The 27,037-nt window shown below is 40.2% G+C and overlaps 1 protein-coding gene across 2 annotated transcripts; it reads left to right on the top strand.

Moving 5' to 3' along the window:
* The first annotated feature begins 137 nt into the window (after positions 1 to 137).
* TFAP2B (transcription factor AP-2 beta) lies at positions 138 to 26,599 on the top strand. Of its 2 annotated transcripts, XM_077811518.1 has the most exons (8): positions 138 to 218; positions 3,598 to 3,624; positions 4,667 to 5,125; positions 9,949 to 10,009; positions 17,716 to 17,935; positions 20,499 to 20,617; positions 23,400 to 23,541; positions 26,299 to 26,599. In XM_077811518.1, the coding sequence occupies exons 1-8, from the start codon at positions 138 to 140 to the stop codon at positions 26,597 to 26,599; spliced, it is 1,410 nt and encodes a 469-aa protein (XP_077667644.1). The 2 variants fall into 2 exon arrangements, with proteins under 2 accessions (XP_077667644.1, XP_077667645.1); XM_077811519.1 differs by lacking the exon at positions 3,598 to 3,624.
* Positions 26,600 to 27,037: the final 438 nt, after the last annotated feature.

Here is a 27,037-nt window from a genome sequence, read left to right as displayed (position 1 = left end):
CTATTGTTTCAGACAACAGATATAAGTTGCGATGGAAGAGGAACGTCGGATTTGCTGTCTGTCCCCCATTTCCAATTATAGATGGATCATTACAGACAGAGAAGTACTGAGAATCCAGACATCTGCTCTTCACATGAATGCACTCACCTCCTAGAGAACAGCCTGCGATCATGCTCTGGAAACTGGTTGAAAATGTCAAGTATGAAGATATCTATGAGGTGAGTATATAATATGCATGTGTGTGAGAGATATGTTTGCAGTATATAAATATACATCTACATGTTTATATGTACGTTTATACAATACATCTATAGATAGGTACATACATATGGAGAGCTATATAGATAACACACATGTACATTCAGGAAACCCAGAATAAATGTTCATATGCTTCTTTATTTGCTTTTTTTTCTATTCAGCTTTTTTTTTTTTTCTTTTTAAGCTGTTTGATGAGATTTAAAACATCAGCGAAACGATCTGGGGGTTGGGATAAGGCAACTTAAAGGCAAAAGTTTGATTTTTAGATCTCCAATTAAACATAATTCCATTAGACGCGGACAAATGTCAAGAAAAAAAGCTTAAGAAAGGAAACACAATCTTGTAATCCTATGCTTTGATACATTTGTGGGTTTTGGTTTGGTTTTTTTTCCCCCTATTTTCAGCCCCAATCTTAGAGCAACCCGAGGTTGTTGTTTTTCTTGTTGTGCCTTCCTTATAAGATGCATCTGTGTTTTTTTTTATATAAATACACTGAAATATATACATACATCAGTGTCTATACACACATAGACACATATATAGTCAGAGGTAGCTACATAGATACAGTCAGAGAACAGTGAAAGTTGTATGGATTATTCAGAAGGCTTTGATTTTTGAGGCTCAAAAGCAAAAATGTAAAACGTTTGCTAATTTTCTACTGCTTCGTGACCTGTTTTTTTTTTTTGTTTGTTTGTTTTTTTTAAGTATGCTCAGTCCATTTGGTTCTTTTAAGTTAAACCGGGACTACATTTTCGCAGAAAGGAAAAAGACGTGTAGGGAAAAGCCGTCTGTATTGTCCCGCTCGCTTTTTTTAATTATTATTTTTTATTTTGGGAGGGGGGTTACTTTGCAAATGTGAGCAGCACTTTTGCTAAGGAGATGTTAAGAAGGGTCCCCCTTCAATTTCAGTACAGTGGAGTTTGTTACGATAACAGAACTCGTTCCAAACGGCAGGATACGGTGCCGATTGATTGTTTTAGCGGTAAAGTCTGTGTGGAGTGTGTTTGTCCAAAAGAAGGAGCCCTGTTCCCTGCAGTCTATGGAGTGGATACCATGTCACGGGCCGGCTGGTCAAAAGTCAGAGCCTTTAAGGACTTAATTCTGGAAGTGAGTTAATATTTAATCCAGAGATCTGAAGGAGAAAGAAAGAAAGAAAGAAAGAAAGAAAGAAAGAAAGAAAGAAAGAAAGAAAGAAAGAAAGAAAGAAAGAAAGAAAGAAAGAAAGAAAGAAAGAAAGATCACTTGAAGGGACGTGTTAATCTGTAGGAAGTGTTTCATAAAATGAAGTGATCGAGATAAAGTGTACAAAGGTTATCAAAGTGCCTCATGCCTGAGAGTAAAACAGTAGTGAATACGATTCCGTGTGCGCTCTCTAAGCAGTCCTATGATCCTGGCGGGGAGCTGTCTTCCCGTTAGAAGGAATGTCTCAACTCTCAAAAGCTCCCGTCAGGCTAATTATCAACTGAACGCTCGCAAAATCCAGCATATGCAGAATTAGTATCGGCGTGGGCACAGCTCTGTCCCCTTCGAACAGCCCCCCCATCCCAGTCCTGCTTTTCCTTAAGCAAATACTGATCAAGTGGAAAGCCATGATCTGCCCTTCACAATAACAGCCATCCAGAGGTAGATATGTCTCTGGACTCTTTTTTCTTTTCTGCCAGAGGACACATTTAAGGCTCTTTGCCTGCTTTAAATTTTATTCATACTTGTAGGTTTATTTTATGTTGGATGCAGGGGATTTAGCAGTGGGGTGCATTTTGTTTGTGTTTTGTCTTGAAACGTGATATACTCTGAGTTTGTGATGCTTGGGAAGTGATTCTGTAATGCCTAGAGTTAACAAAAAATATCCATCCTACTACTTTCCCTAGAATCGTGTAGTAGATAGATAGATAGATAGATAGATAGATAGATAGATAGATAGATAGATAGATAGAAACTTTCCAGGGTTTTTTAAAAAATCTCTCTGTCTCGCTCTCTCTCTCTCTCTGTCTCTCTGATTTATAGTTAATAGTATGGTCTAAAAAACCCCTATCTACTTAAATTGATATGTTCTTAAAACAAAAGTGGGAGAGGAACTAGTTCTGGGAAGTGTGGGTCTCTTTAGGAGGGAACGTAAGTTGAACTTTAACAGAAATGGCAGGCAGGCCAGTCGAACGGGTTCCTGAAACATCAAAAGGGTTTTTATATTGCCCCTGGCTTTGCCTAGAAACTATAAATTTAGTATCCTTTAAAATTCATTGCATAAATTTTACATCTGGGTGAAAACTGGGCGCATTTTTGGCATAGTTAGGGGGCAAATTAGCATGGAGAATTAAATGGAACCCGACTTAACACTGATTTATTTGTACGTTTGAGATATTTTGCTTTTATAAATAAATGCGATCTACAACATTCAGTCAAAGTCCTTAATTGCCGCTCTAAACAAACACATTATAGTGGCTGAATAGTTTCTATATTTATTTTTGAAGAGAGGATCAGGAAGGCTCACCCCTCCCCCGTTATAAGTTTACAACTATATATAATATGAACAAAAGCACCAAAGGCAATCGGATTCTCCTATCTGGATGCATAATTAAATGTAAAAGAAGGAAATATGATTTTTTTTCTTAGCCTCCAGTATTGCTCCATAGCACTTCCTTGCTCCAAACCAGCAGTGTCTAGTTTACACTTCTTCCTCCGCCTGAGTTAATTGAAGTTATGTCTTTTCCTTGCTAAACTTCCCCCCCACCCGGACCTTCTCCCTCTCTCCCCCAACTCGGCTTCTGCCAGCCCCCCTCGTCTGATTACATCTAGTAATTCTCCACTGAATGAACGTCATTTACAATGGTAGGGGAGCTCTCGAGCTGGCTGCAAGCTTCACGCTCCATTTGGTCCTGCATTCTCCCTTTAAAGTAGTCGTGTAATATTAATAGTCATGAATATCAATTATTATGAGGCGGCGTAGGGGAGGACAGGGAGGAAGGGGCATCGGAGCAGTCTCAGCCTAGCCTTGGGTTGAAGAGGATTGCATCTGGAAGCTCAAAGGGAAATAAAAAAAAATAAAAAAAATAAATAAATAAAACCAGAGGGGGGAGGGGGGAATCATAGATGTCTACATAGGTTTCCAATCTCTCTCTCTCTCTCTTTTTTTTTTTTTTTTTTTTTTGCGGGGGGGGGCTCACTGGCTAATTTTTTATGATGATTTTTGATGGCTAGACTTGGAAATACCTCAAGCTGTTCTCCTGTGTCCAACACGTCCCTTTGCCGAGCTCCTTGATATTTTTCTCCTATTATTACAATTATTATTATCAGCACCACTCTTTTATTTGTAGCTGTTACAAGACTTTTTTTTATTTCCAGATGTTAGTCCACACCTATTCCGCCATGGTGAGTTTGGATCCATGTTGTACCAGAATTGCATGTTCTCTCTCTCTTTCTCTCTCTCTCTCGCTCTCGCTCCCTCTCCCCCCCTCTCTCTCTCTCTCTTGAACGCCTTTGGCTTGGTAATTTAGCACAATAATTGGAGGAGGCTTGCAGCTGCTTCTCCTTTTTGCATTGTGTGTTCTTGGTTTGAGCTGGGGGGAAGAGGAAAACTTTTTTTTTTTTTTTTTTTTTTTTGCCATCGCTGGTGGGGATTTGGACACCACTTTGTGGACTAGATGTTTTCTTGTTTACTTTAGCCTTGCAGCCTCAGCTAGGATGGAGTTGGACAAAACTCCTCTCCCACACTTTCTCTGAAGACTTTCACATCCCCCCCCCCAATACACACAGCAAGACTTTTAATTACTATTTTAATGTCCCCATCGCCCCCACCCTTTGGAGTATAATAATATTTGAAAGGGATAAAATACATTCGAAGTTGCTGCAGAAATCACAGTGGCTGGATTTGTTCAGGACGGATTTTTAATGTTTTTATATATGTATTTATTTAAAAAAAAATCCCAGAGGGCTGACTTTACATAAAGACACATTTTAAATTTATTTTCACCCTCTCCTTGTCCTCCGACTATGACAACATTTCTTCTGACCTTCCCAGGCAGAATGAGTGGGTGATTTTTTTTTAACCAGCGTTTAGTGGTGAAGGGGAGTGAATAGATGTTTGAAAACTTTATACGCTGTAGTTTGGAGGGGTGCTAGGCAGCCAGAGAATGGATCAAAGCCCCACAAACTGCACATAAACAGAGAGCGCCACTCCGGCATTTTAAATTATGACATTTTAGTATATGTCTCTCCCACCTCCCCCTTCTCGCTTGTTCTTGGAAACTTACATGATCAGGACAGGAAAATGCTGGACTATTTCGATTTAAGGGGTCAAGTTAAATGCATATTTTATTTTATCTTGCGGTGAGTGATTTGATTTTCATTTCCTCTTTTTTTTCTTTCCTTTTTTTTTTTTTTTTTTTTATTCCTTTCCCATTTTTGTTTTTAGGACCGGCATGATGGAGTCCCCAGCCACAGCTCCAGATTGTCCCAGCTGGGCTCTGTCTCCCAGGGACCCTATTCCAGCGCCCCGCCGTTGTCTCACACCCCGTCCTCGGATTTCCAGCCGCCTTACTTCCCACCCCCCTACCAGCCTCTTCCTTACCACCAAAGCCAGGACCCGTACTCCCATGTCAATGACCCTTACTCCCTAAACCCCTTGCATCAACCCCAGCAGCACCCTTGGGGACAAAGGCAGAGGCAAGAGGTGGGATCAGAAGCCGGCTCACTGCTGCCCCAGCCTCGGGCCGCCTTGCCTCAGCTCTCGGGACTGGACCCCAGGCGGGACTACCACTCAGTGAGGCGGCCAGATGTTCTCCTTCACTCGGCACACCATGGCCTGGATTCCGGCATGGGAGACAGCCTTTCTCTGCATGGCATCGGACACCCAGGGATGGAGGACGTGCAGGTAAGGCGTTCCTGCTCCTTCCTACTGCCAGGGAGCCTGAAGAAGTCTTAGCAGCTGGGAGACACATAGTCAACAATGATCAATTATGAATCATAGCAATTAGACAACGGAAGGACCTCCCCCCTGCCTCTTCTGTGTCGTTCCCGACTTATATTTTTCTTAAAAATAATCTTTCTTTCTTTCTTTCTTTCTTTCTTTCTTTCTTTCTCTCTCACACCTCACAATTTACATTAACAAGATGAAAGCTACAATAATGAACTAAGAAAGAAAGAAAGAAAGAAAGAAAGAAAGGCGTTTCTGAATAATCTAGGCATTTTGAAAAGGGATAAAGTTTATGGAAGCTTTTCTTATTTCAGATATTAAGCCATGTGAAATATGGGTCTCCCAACCAGCTCTTTGCAGTTTGGGGATTTCAGTGAGATCTTTCAGAATAACAAATTTAAAAAAAATACTACCAGTTAGGAAAAAACAAAACCAACCGCCCCCCCCCCCCCCCCCGTGTATAGGATCAAGGATATATAAAAGGATTGCACCGGGCACTGTTTTTAAATAGTGTGTGTGTGTGTATTCTCTTTCTATCTATATCAACATCATATATCATTGTTCTGTTCCATCCTTTAGGAAACAATGGAGTTTCATGGGCCTTGAGGTACAATATTTCCTAGCTCTCTCACTCCCCAGCCAAAGTCATCACGGGCTATTTCCTTAAAACAAAAGCCCCATAACAATTTCACTCAAAACGCCTCGGTTCAGATCTTATTAGCGCAGAGCTCCCACAGTAGGTGGATGCATGATTTTCGGCCCACATTTTACACGAGGGTTGATGGTTGCTGGTATTGTTGTTTTTCCTGCTTTTTTGTTGCCGTTGCGGATATTTAAAAGTCTTGATCGGATTTTTAAAAATAGCAAGGGAGGGATCTGCAAAAAGGAGAATAAAGAACTCACTAAAATGAAATGCCTCACTAAAATAAATGGGCTTCCACCCTGTTCAACATAAAAGTACCAAACAAGCATGAGGAGTAATTGGTTTATTAAACAGAAGACCTACTATTGCCCCACTTTAAAAATGCAAGACTGCTGAAAATACAATCCGTGGAAAGGGAGAATTGCAAATGTGATTTGCTCGGGTGTCACTTTAAAGACTCGCACGCCCCTGTACCCTTGTGCGGTAAGGTTTGCGATGATCGTGGAAAAGGCTTTCCTTGGTATTTGTTTACTGCTCCCTCTGAACTCGATGGCAGTCGGAGCATCGGATTGCACGGATTTAAAACTGTACTTGTAAGACCTACGCGGACTCCCTGAGCTATATGAACAGGCTTTATGGGGCTCATCCTACATTCCTTATTCAGGCAAAACTGGCAATGGGGGTGTTGCCTGAGTAAGGACAACAGAATAGGATCCCTTATCTCTCTATATCTAGTACCAAAAAGGTGTAGAAAATATGAGTGCATTGTCATTTACAACGCCAAAAGAAAACGACATAATTAGCTGGTACACTCGTTGTGCTTCTGTTATAGATAGGTAGAGAATGGATACAGTTATTCCTATTCAAGCATTTTTTAAAGCAAAACGAACCCTTCTATTAAACGTCCCTGCTGATTCAATAAGGCGCAAAGTACTGAATAAAAATAAGGGGCATGTCGCATGGTCATTTTCTAAACAACATAATATATCCATAGCCTACGGTATGGAGGAGCTAGTTTAGCTTGTGTTGTAGCTGAATTACTCATCCAAATAGCTAAAGGGGCGTTGCAGACAGGGTATTTCCGTGCAGGAATCTATCTCTGGAATTCTGTGCATAATTTTTATGCAGGAGAGTGCACTGGAAGAATGAGGCAGGTACTTATTTTTAAAGGTCGGATCTCAAACTGAAAACAAAAATATTCCAAGAGATAATTTATGAAGATGAAAGTGCTCATCGACAAATTAGTATAAATAGGCACAGAGGGGGTGATGGGATTGTATTTATTGACAGGCATTTTCTATTATTTTCCATCTGTGTTTGCGAGCCAGGTTAAGTGGGCGGTTTTCTTAATATGTGATTCTTAATATGGACTTTTTTTCTAGGACGTAAAAAAAATCCTGTTTAGCAGATAAATACACCTACTTTCTATGCCTTATGGGGGGAAAAAAGTATTATTCAGGGGGGTTACTCACAAAGTTTTACTTTTTGAGTAAAGTTTTTTTTCCTTACACCATCTGATTAAATAGATTTCATAAATTTGTGTTTAGTTGGCAGGGAGAGAGAGAGAGGGAAAGAGAGAGAGAAAATGAGGATATGATATAAACCCAAGTCCAGGCCATGTGCAATCCGTTGTCCAGGAACATAATTAAGTGGTTGTAACATAGGGTTCTGCTATTGTAAGCACACTGCTGTCCTTTGCGACGAATTAGGTTTACAATCTGCAATTTACAACCGACAAATATGCACAGAGAAAGAAAGTATCTTCACATTGAAAACAAATATGCCTCCCGTAGTAGAAAAAATGAATTAAAATAGCCATTGCAGTTTCATCCTTATTCCTCACTGATTAGGGGATCTGCACCTTTTGTACCTGATGGGAACTCATTCATTATTATAGCCAAAGCTACAGGAAAGAAATGCAACCAACACCCACCCCCCCCCCCCCCACACACACAGACACACACGCATATACATCCAGAGTTTGCAAAATAAATGACAAATTCTGTGGGTTATATTTCAGTTATTTTATAGCTGCTGGGTAAGGAGATGATGTTTAGAACGGGTCAGTGCTATCAAGTTTATTTGCAAAAATACATCTCCAGATTTGCTACATTTATGCTGGAAACTCATCACCTCCCCCATTACAACCTCTATTCCTTCCCTTCCTCCACTCCCCCCACCCCCCAGCCCCAATCCCCGCCTGTGTATGCAAGCTAGGGAGACTGAAAGTTAAGTTGCACCAAAACACCCGAGTCTCTTATAAAGTAACCCCTGGTATCACTTTTAACTAAAGAAGTCTAGTAATTAAAAGTCTGAGTTGTTTTTCCACGTTTCCGCATGCAGTCCTAATTAAATCTTTACGATCCTCTCTGTGACTATTAACTGCCAGCATGCTGCGCGAATATCCTGTACAAAAACCCAGCAGGGGGGCGTAATTAGATAGAAAATCAGACAAGAGTCTTCTCATTAACTGCAACAACTAACCCACGTTGCTGATGAAGGGAGTGGCGTGCATACACATACATATAGGTATAACATAGCCAGGCAATATCGAGATAAGGTGAGGTTAAAAAAGGAAAGAAAGATGGCGCTTAATATTTGCCTCCATTTTTATAGCATCGTGTTGCAAAATGATGCTCTCCATCAAGCTGCACAATTTGTCCATCTTCCTCTGTCTCGTTGAAGACAGTAGAAGCTGCTAAAGGAGAAAGAGAAAAAAGGAAGGACCTTCTAATTGTATTTGATATTTTCCCCGATTATTTTCTGTGATACCCTGTAGGTACGTGGCCTATTGATTAAGGGGGAGTAAAAAAAAAAAAAAAAAAGACAAAAGGAACCGGGGGGGGGGGTGTAATTGGGAGGCTGGAGTCAAGAGGGAAAGGAATCCAAGGAAATATTGTTTATTGTTCCATCACACTTTGGATGTGCAGTTGAAAATATAATTTTCTCCTAACTCATATCCCACCTTAGATGGGGTCTCCTGAGAATAGAAAGATATTTACATAAGCTCTTGATTATGATAAACTAAGACACTACTTAGAAAGATAAAGTTAGAATAAGAGGAGAATTCCATGACTTAAAGGTGTTTAATGTATCTTTGGGGAAAAAGCCAAACCAAACCCAAACCCAAAGCCATCCATCTGTCTGTCTGTCTGTCTGTCTATCTATCTATACACCCATCATCTATCTATCTATCTACACCCGCAGTTTAGAACTGACCACAAAACTGAACCACTTATTGAAATCTATTAAAAATGGTTCTTTAGTCACCTCTGTTCTCTCCGATGGTTGTTGTTGCTCATTGAGGAGGGATTCTGTATCAGACCATTTATATTAAGAAATAATACCTAACATTTGCCCCTGCTACAGTGTAACCATCTTTGTTTGTTTTCCTGCTAAAGAAGTTAATGCCATAATAACAGGTGTGCTTCTAACCAGGGTGAAAGTAGACAGGTTGAGGAGAGAGACTGAGTGACTTTTCTAGACAATCGATTTAATAGCTCTTATATTTTGTCTCTGTGTAATTCCCTTCCCCCCAGCTCTCTCTCTCACACACACACTTCTAACTTGTAACCAAACCTTGCGAGCTGTTAATCTGTGTTTGTTCCCTATACTATGTGGGTGTTGCACTCCACTCTGAATTGCTCAAACTGTAATTACAAGTCTATAATGTAAACCTTCCTATATAAAAAGTAAATGGCCCTTGAGTTATCAAGCTGCAGCAGGGTCAAAACATAATCATAATAATAATAAAAAAAGAAGTTGTCCTTAATCGTGTTCATTTAGGTACTAGATCTTGGAGATGTTACCAAATTACCAAATTTTCAAAGAAAGAAATATAAAGCTTTATTGAATGCAAAAAAGACTATGTAATATCTATGTTTTATAAGATAACAAAAACACTATTGCACCCCATATGCTTCACACCTCTTTTTTATTATAAGACCATATAATTTGGAACAATTTCATTTCCATGTCGATTTGGGGGAATAATAACAATAATACTAATAAACCTTTCTTCCCCCAGTGAATTAATATAAATGGAAATAACCGAAACTCCAGTTTGGAATGACATGATTTATGTACGCCATTCTTTAATATCCAGTCAATTTGAATAGTGATGTTTTTATATTCACAGTCAGTTGAAGATGCCAATAACAGCGGTATGAACTTATTGGACCAGTCTGTCATTAAAAAAGGTATGGATTATTCCAACAAGCTTGACCAACTTATACTGTGTAGCAATGCCTTCTTGATATAATTTTACTCTGAGGCAATTAGTTTACCCGGAAAACAAACACGCATGGGAGATAGATAGATAGAGGAGCTAAAAGGAACGAGTATTTTCTTGTCTAGGAGTTAGATAATTACATTTTATCTTAAACATTTATTTTAATTGTTGCCAACTGATTTAAAATAAGTAACCAGCCAACAAGTTTTGAATTTGCCAACAATTCCTATTTTGATATTGGTGTAAACATGGCACCACATACTATAAAATAGTTTTCACAGATATACCTTAACTTTTCACCTCTAGTAGTTCTTGATCTGCACTGTGTAACTCTTAAGAATTGTCTGATTCCATGTGTGGCTTTTATGCGTTTTCTAATCTTGCCAAATGTGTTGGGCGGGGGGGAGGGAAGAAACACATGCTTATGGAAATACAACCTTCCCCTCCAACATGCCCATTTGAAAAACCATTCTGCATATGCATACATGATTTAGTGTAACTGCAGAATCACCCCATATTGGTAAAGGGAATGTGATATTAACAAATGTTTGTAGTCTCTCGTACAGCTGTAAGCAAAATAATTAACTAATTAAACTAATTAAATGTAATTACAATAACTCATTTTGGGCGTGTTGCAGCTGCTTAATTTTTTTACATTTCTCTGACAGTCACTTGAAGATGCAGGGCTATTAGCATGGGTTATGCTGATAGACATTAAACAGCTCTCACACTGCACATTTAGGGAGAGCTATCTTTAATTATCCAAGGAATTTCTATTTCTAGATTCAGTTTTAAATACTAGAGCTGACGCTTAGCAATGCTGGCCCTTATGTTTACTAGCAACAGCACTTATCTTCTGTGGTTTATTCTTCATCTAATACACATGAAACCGATACTTTAATAGGGATGAGGTTCTAGAATATTAAGAAAAGAGCGTAAGAGTGTTGATGGAATACGAATTCAAGGCAGGGTGAGGGTATTTCAATCGTTTGTTTCCTTAAAAAATGTAATTATGTCAATTCGAGCAATCATAACTTTGGAGACGGGTGGATGAAAACCTGAAGCTCTTTTGGCAACATAATTTATGATTGGTGGTGGAAGAACGTAGGGTTTTGTGGGAAACAGTGAATTGTGTTGCTCTGAGAAAAAGAGCTGCTCTGAGCTTTTCAGTTCATATGGATTATCAGCCTGTGGGTTTAGGTGTGTAACGTATCGGTTTGCGAATGTATGCGCTCGCTATATCTATCTGTCTCTTTCTCTCTCGCTCGCTCCTACGCAATGTTTTCTCTTGGGTCTTCTCGATTAATTGGTGGTTGATTTGTGGCTGAGAGCCTTCTTTTCAATGTTGATCTGCCTTCGTATTTTCGTTGCCTCATAAGCACATTTTGTATTTTGTTCTGTGAAGAACACTGTCATGTATTGTATGTGACCCCTTCCTCAGAACAGGTTTTTGTTTTTGTTTTTCAAATGAAAAGGGTAGCAGGAACATTTGGTGTCAACACACAGTGATTGTAGCTGTAAAGGCAGTCAGTGTCAAGCAGTTAAGCACGTCTAATGATACTTACAATTATATTATATATATATAGAGAGAGACAGAGATCAGAAGATGCTGATAATTCTAGTGTGTATGTGAACGTGTGCACACATCTGAACCCACAGGTGTATGCTTAACCTTAGTCTATATCAGAAGACACTTAAAGTGATAACATCTCTATTTAAAAGTATAAATACACACTTTTAAAATCATATCAGTAAAAAGATACCGACATTTTCTCGGAAAGAAGGCATAGGGGTGTTATTTTTTTCCCCCTTAGAATTAATGCTGTGCTTTATTGAACTTTTAGTGTAATTTTGAGAGTTAAGTTTTTCTTTGAACACTGGTAGAGGAGAAGAGACACATGGGGCCATATCTGTGGCTGACGATATTGGATCAGACTGATAGAAGGTGCAAAATGGAAAGGGTTCGGTGTGAGTTTTGCTGCGGTCCAACACTTTGCAGCCATAGGAATGTACTTTGAAATAAGAATAAGTTATCAAAGACCCGCAGATCATTCTTGCTGGCAGGTGATAGATAGATAGATAGATTTTCTTCTTGACTATTACCAGTAAAGTACACTTGATGACAAATGGAATCTGGACAGGGGGAAGGTTGAAGGATTTGCCTGTTTCCAAAGAGGTTACTTTACTGTTTAAAACGTTCTCATAAAAATTAAGTGTCACGGATAGGATATAGAACTAAATTATTAACACAAATATCTCATCCATCCTCTCGGATATAAGTGCCCACATTTTTATGATCTTTGAGTGTCATGGAGGTAACGATGGTCATCTATCTATCTACCTACAGCTTTAGAAAGCTTGCCTAAAATTTGAAGAAAGCCTTGTAAAAATAATATAATCATCATCGTCTTGAACTGTTCAATTTATCATCCGTGTTGATCCCACACAATAGATTACACACACACACACACACACACTCCTGTTATGTTTGCTATCTGGGCTTACTTGACATTTCTGAAGTAATTTAGTTAAGAGGAAATGAGTTGTTCCCAGTAGAGAGAGCAAACGAGTGGAGTGAAGGTAGCCAGCGTGATAAATGGCTCTTTCATTTGGAGATCTCCAGAGCTCGTTTAAGGCTAATTTTCTGTATTAGCCCCCTTTGAGCTATTAATGCAATAGGCAGGGACCGTGGCCCCTCGTCTCTTAGCTGCCCCATTAGAGAGCGCATTAAGCTGCCAAGCCCTACTCTACTGTGGGGGTGATGGTAGCGGTGGCGAAATAATGAAAGGTGCTTTTTAAACTCTCCTAATCTAAACTGGCAGAGGGTGGCTAATACGATTTGAAGGGGTCTGGTCAATGAGCAATCAATAAAGTAATAATGAGAAGGACGCGGTACATTAACAGTCTAAAAATCCAACGAGACATTAAAAAATCATTCTTAACTCTTAGTTCCATTAAGATTGGCGTGGCGGAAAGGAAAGGGAGGAAGCCTAGATAAATTACTATGATGATGATCATCAAGAGTATTAATATTAGATTTATCTCAGTTTTAAGGAGTGATCCGCTACATATTATTTGGGTTTATCCTCACTTTCGCTATCACCCAGGTTCCTGCTGAAATCAAGGGGAGGTTTTCGGTGTGTAAAGAAGGCTGTGGCAGGTCCCCTTGTCAGCAGCTCAGTTGTAATTTGTTTGGCACAATCTGATGACAAAATAAGTTGCCCTCTTTCAAAATCTCGCGTGGCCGGAGTCCAAAGTTCAATGTTTGTGACTTTGGGGGCATAGTGGGTGACCTTAAAAGTATCCTGATGTGTTTACTTTAAACTATTTCTATAAATATTCTGCGTGTACACACACACACAAACGCTATTTTAAACGGAATATGTTAACATAGTGCAAAGACGCTCTAAGCGCCCCTCCGCTCAAGAATCACACCAAAGGAGCCTTTTAACCCTTTAAAAAAGTGACTCCCTCAATAAAAAGAAAAGGAGGACTTGTGGCACCTTAGAGACTAACCAATTTATTTGAGCATAAGCTTTCGTGAGCTACAGCTCATTTCAAACAGGATAAGATCCCCCCACCCCCACCCCCCGCTTCCTGAAGTGGCCAGCAATAAATGATTAACTAAAAACCAGGATATCTGGTTACAGCTTTTTAGGTGATCGAGTTGTTGAATCTGTGGAAATGTAACATACAGAATTTGCCTAGGTTTATTTATTTATTTTTGGTTCTTTTCCTGGAACACCAACTGTCTTTTATTATCGCGTTTACTTTAATGGGAAACAATTTCGGGGTAATAGATTTCACTGTGAAATTAACTCCTAGCTTCAGATGCAAGGAGCGGTGGTGGAGTCGAACTCTTGCAATCGGCTCGTGAATACACGATAGATAGATAGATTGCTTGGTTTATAAAACAAGGATCGAGTCTCAGTGTAAGGGGGTAGTATATATATTATCGGGTTTCTAAGTTTACCTACAACGCCAAACCAAATCACCCGCTACCGAACCATTGACTGTTATGATGGACATAAACCTTTCTAACGAAGGCTAGTTCCCAATCCAGTTAATACTTAGAGATCTGTAGACAAAATGTTAATATTATACTAGTATTTGTTGCCCAGTGTAGATGATTAAAGACCAGTATTTCTTTAAACCATGTTTTTGTCTTGCAATATGAATGACGGTGCTGGAACAATGTTGAATACTTAAACCCCATTTATTAATTTAATCCGTATGTGTGGGTGTGTGGGTGAAATGCTGCTTTCGCATTGCCACGCAAGTTGTGTAGAGCAACCCAACAGAGAAATGTAAAAAGACTAAGCCTTAATGTATGCACAGAAAATAGTAAACATGTAAAGAACTGAAAGCTTCACGCTGAGTTTTGCCATGCTCCATTTCCTTACCATTTCCTGCTGTCGTTTTAAAGCGTTCTCACTCATCTAGAGATTCCGTTTGCAGGAACAGTATGCTCATAATTACTAACAAATCAAGCGGCTACTGTTGCTCTCTCGGTTTATTGATAAGCTGAAGAGAAATGGAAGGGGAAATGACAATGGGGCCTAAAGAACCAGGAGAATCATGTTTTTTTCCCAAAGATGGAGGAGTCCAGGGGAGGTTTTGAGGGACAATGGGAAAGGAGACACACGCAAAAGAGTTTGGGAGAAAACTATTTTGTGAAAGTGACAAGAAGATCAGCATCAATTGGACAAAGCAAAACATGCAAGAAGTAGGCAGAAACTTGTGTGTGCATGTGTTGAGTCCTTCTCTGGACAATTATTATGACGCATAAAAGCAGATTTGGAAAACACATAGACGTAGGTAAAAATACGCCAGGGAATAAACTGGATAATTGTTTAAATAAATGCATTAGCAGTCGTTTTACACATAAAACCTAAAATCTCAACCTTATATTATCTCTGGTAATAGTTCTAATATAGTTGTAAGGATAGAGATAGATAATTAATCCATTCCATGGTAAACTCACTTTTTTAGAAGTGGTAGGTAATTTTAAAAAGATAGAGTATAGATTGGACTACATATCTCTGAAGCTATGAAATTGCAATAGATATGCTCTCACAGGCTTGTAAGACCCCTAAATGTGTTTAGAATTATTATATTCAAGTGATCTTGATGTATACCTAGTCCCTTTTGTACAGTTATTGTAAAGAACAGTAGCAGAAGTTTGCAAAGCATAGCAGGAAAGAGGACTAACTTGCTTATCAAAATAAATTTGCACGAAAAAAATATAGGGAACATGTTAAAACCATATTGCAAAGGTTAACTAATGTAATAAATGCTCCAAAAAGGGCAAAGCAAATTGGGCGAGATATATTTAAACATATCATGTGTTCAGCTGTCTCTGTTGTGAGTTTAGACGAAGATCAAATTTTCTTAGGACTGTTGTCTCTTGTTTAATTTCTCAGTTCACTGGACAGTGACCTGATAAACTAGTCACTAAATATAGGTACTGGAAAGGTGTAGCAAAACCTTTGTGTGTGTTTGTTGGCGTGGAGAAAATTGTAAAGTGAAATGATTTCAGTTGTTAGTGGTCCTTCAAAGGATTAGTTATTTCAAAGCATGTGTATGTTCATTTATTTTCAAAAGAACTCGATTTTGTCTTGATGGGGGCACTTGAGTGACTCTGCAAAACATCTTACTGAAAAATGGAGCGCAAAGGGGAGGGGAGGGGAGCGGAGCGGGTTTTTGTTTTTAAAACATATACCCCTAAAGCATCCTAAAACCAAAGGATCTGACTGATCTGTGGAGTCAATGACAACATTCCTATTAATAGCAATGGAAAAACCACATCGGGCTTCTGTCCCTCTTTTACAACTGTTTTTGTGCCAATTTCAAGTTATGTGACGGGCTAGAGTTGAGAAGCTGGAAACGTCCTTTCGAAGATGTATACATTGTCTTACTCAGAATAATACGAAACGGGAATCCGTTTCAGTTTCTGATCCCCTCCCCCCCGGTAAAGCCACTCAATAACTTGTTTACATCCGAGACCATATACAGTCTATTTGAGGCAATATGTATATATGAAATCTACGTGCGTTTGGGGTTTTCGCTGTTATAGAGCTTTTATTGTGAGAGCCCGGCCTGGCGGTAGGAAATAATTTATAATAACAGCGAAACCCTGTTTTGTCTCTTGCATACATTGAGGCCATACAATTGGTAGTTGCTCAGGTGTTAGCACTTGTTAAGGTATTAGGATCTCCTATCTTATTGTTCAGCAGCCCCAGAGGACTTAAATATCCCCCCAACTCCAATGGGTTGATTCTCCAGACATGTTGCAAATAAATAGGGTTTTATGATTTAACTGACACGTATTAGAAGTACCTAAATAGCTGGCGTATTTGTGTAGGAGAACCTATTACTTGCAAAATTGGTTTTGCAATTGATTGCCTGGCAATGCGATATTGCAAAGGAGAATCTGCTGTACAGGGGTGTGTAATCAATTAGTCTTCTCTGTAAAATATGCCCCCTAGACTACCACCAGCAAAGCTAGAGTTTAGGAACACACGTTCTATGCGGAAATGAGGCTGCAGTGATTCCAAAAGGAAGCAGCAGTAGCAGCTGTCAGCTCTTATTAACTCCTGCATAAAACATACCTTAAGTACGGTTTGTTATCAATTACTTGCAGAAATGAAACAACGGGGCAAATGCAGCGACGCTGTCTATAAATTAAAGCGATTGGTTGATTGAGTGGAGCACCTGCTGTAAATCATAACAGTTGCACACAATTATGAACAAGCTCTTGAAGTTGCTTGGTAAACAAAATTCGTATCAGGAGGGGATTGCTTTCGTTTTTAGTTTAGCAAAATAGGTGTTTGTTATAAGAATTAGAATAAGTCCTTCGGTTTTCCCTAAAGCTATCTTATTTGTTTCTCAAAGAAATTAACTACTTTTTCTGGTACTAGTGAGGGGGCAAACTTTTTTTTTTAAAAAAAATCCCCTGATGTATTTATGTTGCTGTAATCAGACCAGTTTTATTTAGAAACTGAATCGTCCCACTTTTTTCTGTTTGTTACATAACATGCTAAACAATCCGATATCAGACTATTTTCTAATGCACCTTTTTAGGGGAAAAATAATTGTGCGAATTATGTTGGAAAAGCCTGTCTTAATAAAAGCCCCAAACAATAATAAAGTAATCCTTTCCTTGCTGCATTCTGTAGTTCCGATTCTCACTTAAACCAGTAACTCCTTTGACTTCATTAGATGTATTCCTACTTGTTATCATTGTTACTAGTAGAAGTGTCAGGAAGAGGAGTATTAATATTCTTGTAATCCAGCAATGTGCCAGGAGCTGTCCATTACACAAGAAGATATAACGCCTGCATCACAGGGCTTACAAACAAATAATTTAGGGAGAAATACACTTAAAATACATTTATAATATACATAGATTTTTTTTTTTAAATTGTCAAACCAATATACATCAGCTGTACTCCACTGCACCTCTACCTATCCATTATCACCCATCCAGGTCAATTTCCTGTAGACTCAAGGCAAGGGTGACTCTTATTGGTGTAGCTACTAGGAAATTCTGGGCCTATGAATTCACTTTTCTTCAGCTGTGCTATAGATGTCAGACTAGCCAGTCTGGTCAGTTTGTACTCTTATGTGTGGTCATGTTCTATACCTCCACTCACCCCTTCTTTCTCTCCCCAGTTCCAGTTCCTCCAAAATCTGTTACTTCTCTGATGATGAATAAAGATGGCTTCCTGGGTGGAATGTCAGTCAATACGGGAGAGGTGTTTTGCTCAGTACCTGGCCGCTTGTCCTTGCTCAGTTCCACTTCAAAGTATAAAGTAACTGTGGGAGAAGTTCAAAGACGCCTCTCGCCTCCAGAGTGTCTGAATGCATCCCTCCTAGGAGGAGTACTTAGAAGGTAAGGGCTTGCAGCAAGTGTGGGTATTTACGTAGACACATACACAGACTAAGGATTTTGTCTACGGTCTATACTATGGTAAAGGCATTTGCAAATATGTGTTGTTCTTATTTTATAGTTGTGTGTGTAGAACTCAAGGCAAGGCAAAAACGAGCAGCAACATAAAACCATGGAAATTAATGCATAAAGTTATGTTAGTGTACAAGACTGCGAGAAGGCAGCTCACAGTAAGGTCAATAAGGGATCTCTCTCTCTCACACATACACTTTCTTCCCAACTCTCTCTCTCTCAAATACATATATTCATCTACCCAAACATACATTTTAGAGGAAGGCTTCTATTTAAATAAAAGGTCTTCCCTATGAATACAGGAGTATAGATAAGAAAGCTCAGCTATTATGATTTTTGCCTGTAAAAGAAGCAGAGATTTAAAACAAAGAAACACTATTTTATTTATTATTTATTTATTTATTTAAGTTAGGAAGTTTTAAGAAGTTTACAAATCCTTGCCAGTTAAATATCAGAAACAAAGCGTTCATTACAAAAGCTAGCTTTTGTTTAAAGAGACGTTATGCAAGAATATAGTCATCAGATATTCCTATTTAAAAGGATGTTACTATATTACAGAGTGAGCATCATCACACCTACAATATGTCCTTTCTTGTGAGTTTATTGATTTAGTGATATCTTTGTATCCACATTCTTAAGGGACCAGACATGTCTATTAAATGCTAATATTTTAAAAATGGACCCATGTGTGATGGGTTTTTTTTCCGGTGAATGTACTTTGTCTGATATTGACCAAAAGGCCACCAAATATCTAAGTATGTATTATCTGGTACATAATTGGTGTGTTAATTTTTCCATAACAGCCTCCCATAGTTTTTGAACCATTCCTCTAAGGTTGGACTATTTTTCTTTTTCTAAAGAGAAGCTACCAATAGTCCAGCATCTACCAGCAGATGAAATTATTAATTCTTCATTTACTTTTGTGTGTGACTATTTCCACTGGGCAGCCCTTGAAGGACTACCAAAGGATTATTTGGTGATAAATATCCAACAATTTGTGATATTTAGTTGCAGGTTTTATCCCAATACTTTCTAATGACTGGACATACCCACCATATATGCATAAAATCTCAACTTTAACCACAATTTCTCCAATATTTATCCCCATTTTACATACATACACACGATAGATAGATAGATATGTTCTTTAAGGTACTGCTTCAGTGCTACCTCACACCAGTCAGATTAATGTTAATACACACACACATATGTGTATTAAAATTTACCTGACTGGTGCGAGGTAGCATTGAAACAGTACCTTAAAGAACATTTCTTTTATTGTAATAGATACTGAGGTTGCTGGTCCTCCTTCCCATAGCAAATCCCATTCCTCTGTGGTAATTTTCTGCCCAAGTCCTTCTCCCAGAGTGTCATATGTGGACATATTGTTGGGAAAGAAGAAGCCAGATTTTTTTACTTACAGATGAGAATCTGCCTGTGCATTGTAATAGAAAGCGGAGCAAAGAGAACATCTGCAAGAGAGATTTCAAATAGAAAATATAACTAGCAAGGTTAAACACATACACCATTATTGAGCCTCATTGATTTCCGGAGAAGACCCAGGACCCAAACAGTGGTCTATGCTGACTTCACTTTGTATCTTGAGTCTACATTTTAGAGAAGCTTTTGGTTAAATATCTATATTTCAGACCAAGTGAAATATAGATGGCTGCTCTCTTGCAACCTTGCCATTGGTTCCTATCTACTTTGTCACAAAATACTGAGATACCAGAATCTAGGTAGAGAGACATTCTCAACAGGATTTGACTTCCTTTCATATTCCTTGTATACAGTTAAAAAAGCTGTTAGCGATAAAAGATCTGGGGTGAAATCCTGGCGTGCTGAAGTCAATGGGAAAACTGCCATTGACTTCAATGGAGCCAGTATTTCACCCCCGGATTTAAAACCATCTGTACAAAACTATACCTGGCCCTAACAATAACTCGGCATTTCCCATGTATATTACAGCCTTCTTTTTAATGTCCCTATCAATAATCTGCTATATATATATTCCATTAGGTACTCTTATCACTAATTATTCATGTTCCCTATATAATAGTTCAACATTTCCTGTATAATATCTATGGAATTCTTCCTTAAGTGTTCTTATCGATTTCCCGTATGTCCTCCATGCTTCCTCTAGGTACGCCCTATCAGTTCATCCAATACTCCTGTCTTTCCACCTAGATATACAATCTTATCCTAATACGCCTTCGTCTTATACTGTAGGAACCAATTTGGTTTCTTCCATAACAGCAGCTTATACAGAACTTATTTCATTCTATTAATTTGTTTTCTATAAGCTAAAGCGGGAGGGGGAACCTAGTCAAATTAAGCAAACCTCAGCAAACTGTACCAGCAAGCACGCACACAATATGCTAACCTCAAGTTAAAACCCCTTCAAGCTCCAGTGGTCTTTAGATTGCACAGTCTAAAAGTTTGTTTCAGGGACATTCCGAGGTTAATCAGAATGTTAATTTCTTTGCAATTCCAGAGCCAAATCGAAAAATGGGGGGAGATCGTTGAGAGAGAGGCTAGAAAAAATCGGTTTGAATTTACCAGCCGGCAGGCGTAAGGCCGCAAATGTCACTTTACTCACCTCCCTGGTGGAAGGTAAGCGGTGAATTTGCACGCTGTCTTCGCGCTGTTGGTTGCTCCGAACTCTTTTCGGTTTGGGAGTTTGACATTTTGCAAAGTTTCATGGATTAAGTGGAAATCGTTGCAGCGGTGGCATTAAGATCTGTTTAACATGCATAATACTGGGTGAAATTAAGACTTTAAGGACCCCATTTAAGTCACGCTGAAGTCACTGATCAAACTCCCATTAACTCCAATGGGTGTCTTGAATTCAGGTTTGCCTCAGTGAGATCTGCAGAATCGAACTTTCTCTGCCGTTATCCAAGAATTCCCATTCCCTACCCTGAATAATGGTCTAGCCTGTGCTGGATCCAGGACTTTAGCTAATTCATTACTTCCAACCTTAATTATGACAGATGCACATTACAATACGGCCATTGAACGAAAATAATAAAGAACTTTTTTTTTATTTCAGCAAAGGAAAGAAGTTATTACAAATTAACAGTTATAAGTACAGTTTACCTGAGGGTGAAAGTTTAACAAAGAAACAAACGAGCCCTTTCTTTAAGAAGAAAGGGGAGGGTAAAAGAAAGAAACAAAAGGGGGGGGGGGAGAAATACTTAAGTTATACCTCCTCTTAAATGAACAAACGCTATCCCGTACTTGACGTGAAATGTGGAATCCACAGACTCTCGTTTGTTTTTTAGGAAATACTATATTTATTCTGAGGCAAATTGGTTCTTCAGAAATTATAACTAACAATTATGTGGATATAACTATGAATTATATGTATGTATAATATACATACACAAAGAGGCGATTAACATTCAATGTGTACAATAACACACTATGCCGTATCTCCTATGCATGTGCAGATAGACTTGTACTGTATATTAACTAACAATCTTCTGATTTAATTATAAATGCAATACATAATTACACACTCATGTGTGAAATCAAAATGAAGACATTATTCGTTCTAGTTATAAGTATTGTTTCCATTTTGACGATACAGTGTGTGTATATATATATACTAATAAATCATAGTACATTACATGAAAACGCCTATCTAACTATGAATGCATAGTTAGACACTATATATAAACATTTACAGTGTAAGAAAATACATTCATAGTCTGATTTGCATATTCATATGTATTAATTAATAGGTAGTTTCAAACACACACCCAAGCACACCCCATACCTATATCTATGCAGTGTGTGTGTAAAACTATCCATTCACACGAATAGCAAAATCAGAACATCTTAAAAGTTGACAAATAGCACAAAGGCATGTGGAATTCTCTCTCTCTCTCTCTCTATAGAACTCCACATACATTATAAATATAATATAAAACTATACAATGTTTATATCATTATATGTTACTGACCTCTGATTTACTTAAAAATCAACAATTTACCTTACAAGATTTCCCTTCTCATATAGGAGGTTGCACCTGCTCTAGATTTATCTTGTTTTCTGACAATAGGATTTTTTTTTTTTTTTGTTAAATTATGTTGCCTATAGCATAAATGTTTCACTCATCTCCGGCCAGGAGTAACAAAAAGCAGTGAGGATGGGGTATCTGCACATCATTTAGAGTGTGTGCGCGCGGGCGGGGGGTGGGGGGGGGGAAATAACCGTCAGTTGAAATTCTTGCATTTGGCGGGCAGTGTGATTGATCTTTTTGGTGTTTATTGAGAAGGGTTGTGTTTTTTATTTTTTGTTTTTTTTTTTTTTACATGACGTTTTAAAGTAAGTCCTGATCGTTAAAAATAATGTGGTACTAGAATTATTAGACATAGCTGGTTTGCGTGTTAGAAATCTTCCTCGTGGTCCTGCAGGCGGTGCTTTAAAGAGTTTTAATGCTTTATTCTAGAGGGGTTGAGCTGTAATCTGATGGGATCCCCCTAGAGTCTGTTCTCTCCCCCCCCCCCTTTCTTCAGCTACTGTGTCTTCTTCTTGTGGTAGAAAGTACATCAGTAGGAGTTTGATGACATGAACCTCTGGAGGGTAGAAACCTGAAACCAGGCAGGCAGAGGAAATGCCAATTAGAATTATAGTTAGAATAATTATTATTTTTCATATGACAGGTCCCCGTTCATTGGGATTTTTTTTTGGGGGGGGGGTAGGGTGCGGGTAGAATGGGTAGCTTCTGTTGCATTGTGATCAGATCTATGCAAAACTGCACTTTCCATTGGATACAATGCCCTTGGCTGCTTTGTTTCCCAGATGTGGCTATAATAATGTGTAGGTGTGCAGCGCACACACCACACACACACACACACACGACATGATATTCTGTGGTAGAGCTTTTGGGCCACTTTTCTGGTATATGAAAATACAAACCTATTCTGCACATTTAAAGGCCGGGTCCATTTACCTATCAGGACGTCTCTTTTGTTTTCGCACCCTTGAAAGTCGAGTTGATCTATGTATGGATAACACACTTTCTCTCTGCGCGTGGGACTAGAACCGCCACCAGTGTAAATCGCCAAACTCAACTGAAGTCAGTAGAGCTAAGACCATGTATGCCCTGCGAAGACTCCTTCAACCAAAAACTAGGGATGTGCTCTGCTGAAAGAGACTGACACAAGAATAATGGGCCCATGGGACGGTCTTGGTCATTGAATTCAGTTGGGGTTGCGCCTCCCCGATGCCAAATTGAGCTGATCTTTTCAAAGTGTGCCCAGCACCTCCGGCAATCAGGTGTTTCAGGTTATTCCAGCGGGCTCCGTTGAACCACTCTCTGGTCAGCCTCCTCACTAACCCACCGTGCTGGCCTGTGATGATCAAAGGCGGTCCATCTCTCTGCAGGGGAAGCTGTTCACTTAGCTCGGGATTTTGGATACATCTGTGAAACGGAGTTTCCAGCCAAAGCTGTTTCCGAGTACCTGAACAGACAGCACACGGACCCCAGCGACCTCCACTCCAGGAAGAACATGCTGCTGGCTACCAAGTGAGTAGGAGCGGCCCCCCCCACCCCCCAGCCCGCTTTGCTTTCAGGGCTTTGACATTCACTCTCCTCCGCGCGGCCCCCGCTCGCTGGAGCTCTGCGGAGCACCCCCGCGGAGCTTCCTCGGACAGGCTTTGCTCTGATCGCCCTCTCCCGAGTTCGTCTCCCTCGCTGTCCCCGGTCATGGCGTGGTAGGTGTGTGTGTGTGTGGGGGGGGGAGAGGCTGTGCTCTGTGGGTGTTGCTGGCCCTGGGTCTGATTGTATGGACCTGTAACGCTACGTGTCCGTCTGTGCCTATCGTTGGTGCTGCGCCCGCGGCTTTGGAGCTGTGTGCGCATGAAACACGCACGGTGGCTCGACTCTTTCTGTCGGTGTGAGCGTGCACGTGTCCCCAGGTTTGTGTATCTTTCTCCCCCCCCCCCCCCCCTTGCTCCTCCTCCACCTGTTTGGAGTCTCCGTGTTTCTTTCTTTCCTTGTGTATGAGTTTGCAGCTCCCTCTCTTTCCTCTTGTTTGTTTTCGGGTGTGCGTTCCTCTCTTCCTCTATCTGTGTATTTCATGCCTCTCTCTCTGTGTAGGAGTGGCTGGGCCTTGCCTCCACTCCCACTGAAGTCCAAGGAAAAACTCACCTTGACTTCAAGAGCGAGCAGCCTTATCCATCAAATACCCCGACCAAATAATTTGTAATCTCCCCTCCCCAAAATGTGCACCGATCATCACCTGTAGACTTAAGAAATGTGCAGCTGCAGGGGGGGACCTTGTAAATCTGCCAGTAGATCTAGCTCTCTGGGTCTTTTGCAGGAGCTTTTCTAGTTCGCTTGATTTACTCCTGTCGTTGGCTCTCGCGCTATATGGTTTGGTGTTTCAAGGCCAGCTCAGGTTTTCGGTGGTGAGCTCTGGGTGTGGCCCCTGTGTTAACTCTCTCGCAGGCGAGACCCAAACTATTTAGTGCTCTAGGACATCGCTTGCTCCGTTGACAGCGCAATTTAAAGAAATATATGGAGGGGTGGAAAATCGTTTACTCAAATTTGTCCAGATGTTTTTTTTAGACGTGATTGGAATTTGATTGCCCTTTTCCGCAGGGTCAAAAGATATTACTGTCCCAGAACTTTAACTGCTCGCAGACCCTGCCTTGCTCTTTGAAGCTTTGAAGGGTTTGACTCATTACCGTTTGCTCTGCAAACTCAAAGTTTCCTCTTTTGCACTTTCCTAGTGGATAAGACTTTTATCTTTCCCAACTCTCTGAACTCTTTAACCCATCGGGAATTTCAGAGGATCACAGACGAACTCTTCTCTCCTTCCTCAGTGTTGCTATTATTTGGCGCGGGGGGGGGGGAGGATTATCATTTCCCCTCTGAGTTTCTATTTTGCCTGGGATGATGCACCTGTTTAATTGGGGGCCTCGTGGGTGGGGCGAACGGAGGTTTAGCCATAGGAAGCCACCCAATGAAAAGGGAAGGATTCAATTTTCATCCTCCGAGGTGGCAAACCAGCTGTTATGAAGATAAACAAGCACCAAAGGTCACCCCCCCTCCCCCGTTTTTGAAGCGCTGCCCCCCAAAAGGCGGTTTTTGTTCTATTCGGCCAGGCAAGAGCAGAGCAGCAACCAGTCACCGGTATCTATTTATCGCCCTGGGTAAAGGCTGTTGCGTAGGTCTTCACCTACCTTTTGCTGCCCCAGCAAAACTGTACCTGGCGGCTCGCTCTCCCTTGTTGCTCGTGGAGCGCGCGGGGCGGGGGCTCCGCAGTTTGTACAAGCAAACGCCACGCGGGCGCTCTGCAAATAGCGAGGCAGATTCCAGGTGTGGCAGCGGATGTAGTGAGACCTGATTGTAAAAGGAACGAATCGGAGTCAGATGATCATGGGGATTCCCCCCCACCCCCCATGGTATTCTATGAAATACCCCTACCCGGCACAGAATCTGTACAATGCTGTCCCTGTGCAAGACGGCCTGGAAGCATCTAGACTAGAGACTATGACAGAATGTGTGGACGTGACAGGCCAAGATTCTCAAAAGTGATGGGGGGGGGTCTCAGGTTGGGGGTGATAGACTTGGACACCCTAAAGGGGGCCTGGTGTCCAGAAGGTGAGTGTTCGGGACTCTCAGAAAACAGAGGCACACAAACTCTCTAGTCACTTTTGCAACTCTTGGCTTACATCATTGAACACTCCCCCCGCCCATGGGAAGAGTTCATTCAGGATTCATGGGAAGAGAAAGACCTGACTACATTTGGCATTCAGCAATCCTGCTTAGCAGTCATCCCAATGAGTCATTTACAGGCTGTTGGTGGTACTGCATTCACATGAAGGCCAGGTAGTATTCATCTCTGAGAAAATAATAATAATAATAATAATTAATACCAGGATCAAGCTCCAGATAGATAGATAGATACCAGTTTTCTTTCTATCTATCTATCTATCTATCTATCTATCTATCTATCAGGTTTGAGTTCTGTATCCAACTTCAATACCGATTGTCTGTGGTGCTTTGTTTGAGTCTTTCATTGACTTCAGTAGGCTTTGGGCCAGGCCCTCAGCCTCCTTGCACTCTAGTTCATTTATGTGTAAAATGACTATAGTACATTTTCCTAGCATGTGTGTGGTTGGGGGAAGGTGGGATGAGAGGGGCAGCTGCCTGTCTTAACACATGTCAGACACCTTGGAAGTCTCAGGCTGTGTACAAAGTGTTAATCAAAGTGAAGTGAAGTGACTCTGACTACTCTGGGCTCTCTCTCTTTCCTTCTCTTTGCTACCCTTGCAGGCAACTTTGTAAAGAATTCACAGATCTCTTGGCCCAGGACAGGACGCCCATTGGCAACAGCAGGCCCAGCCCTATTTTGGAACCAGGCATTCAGAGCTGCTTGACTCACTTCAGCCTCATCACCCATGGCTTTGGGGCCCCAGCTATCTGTGCTGCCCTCACAGCCCTCCAAAACTACCTGACTGAAGCTCTCAAAGGCATGGACAAGATGTTCTTGAACAACAACACTGCTAACAGGCACACATCTGGGGAAGGACCAGGTAGTAAAACTGGAGACAAGGAAGAGAAACACAGAAAATGAAAAAAGGAGAAAAATAAATAAATAAAAAAAGAGAGAGAGAGAATCTTTTAAAACAAAACAGTTTTAATTTTAGCTTTAAAAATATTGGATTGGGATTTGGAAGAATTATATTAGGTAGGACAAAAATAATAATAAAAAGAAAGACAATAACTTAAGATCAGAGGCGCACAATGGAGCAAGAACAGTGGCTCAATGTCTCTTACACGGAACATTTGAAGACAACCACCAGGATTTTTCCACTTCTGTTCTCACCTTTTTTTAAAATGATTTTTTGAAGGGGGGGGGGGATAAAATAATAATAATAAAAGGAAGAAATGAATAACTTATTGGAAGAAATCAGAGAAACACTTTGGTGTCCGTGCTTTGGTTCTTGTTTGGGCTCAGATGTACAGTCTATCTTATTTTTTAAATCAAACAATGTCCTGTGTCTACACTTGG

Source organism: Eretmochelys imbricata, chromosome 3 (genome assembly GCF_965152235.1).
Source record: "Eretmochelys imbricata isolate rEreImb1 chromosome 3, rEreImb1.hap1, whole genome shotgun sequence".
NCBI classification, from domain to species: domain Eukaryota; kingdom Metazoa; phylum Chordata; order Testudines; family Cheloniidae; genus Eretmochelys; species Eretmochelys imbricata.
Note: the sequence above shows the minus strand (reverse complement) of the source record. Positions and strands in the feature narration are given on the sequence as shown.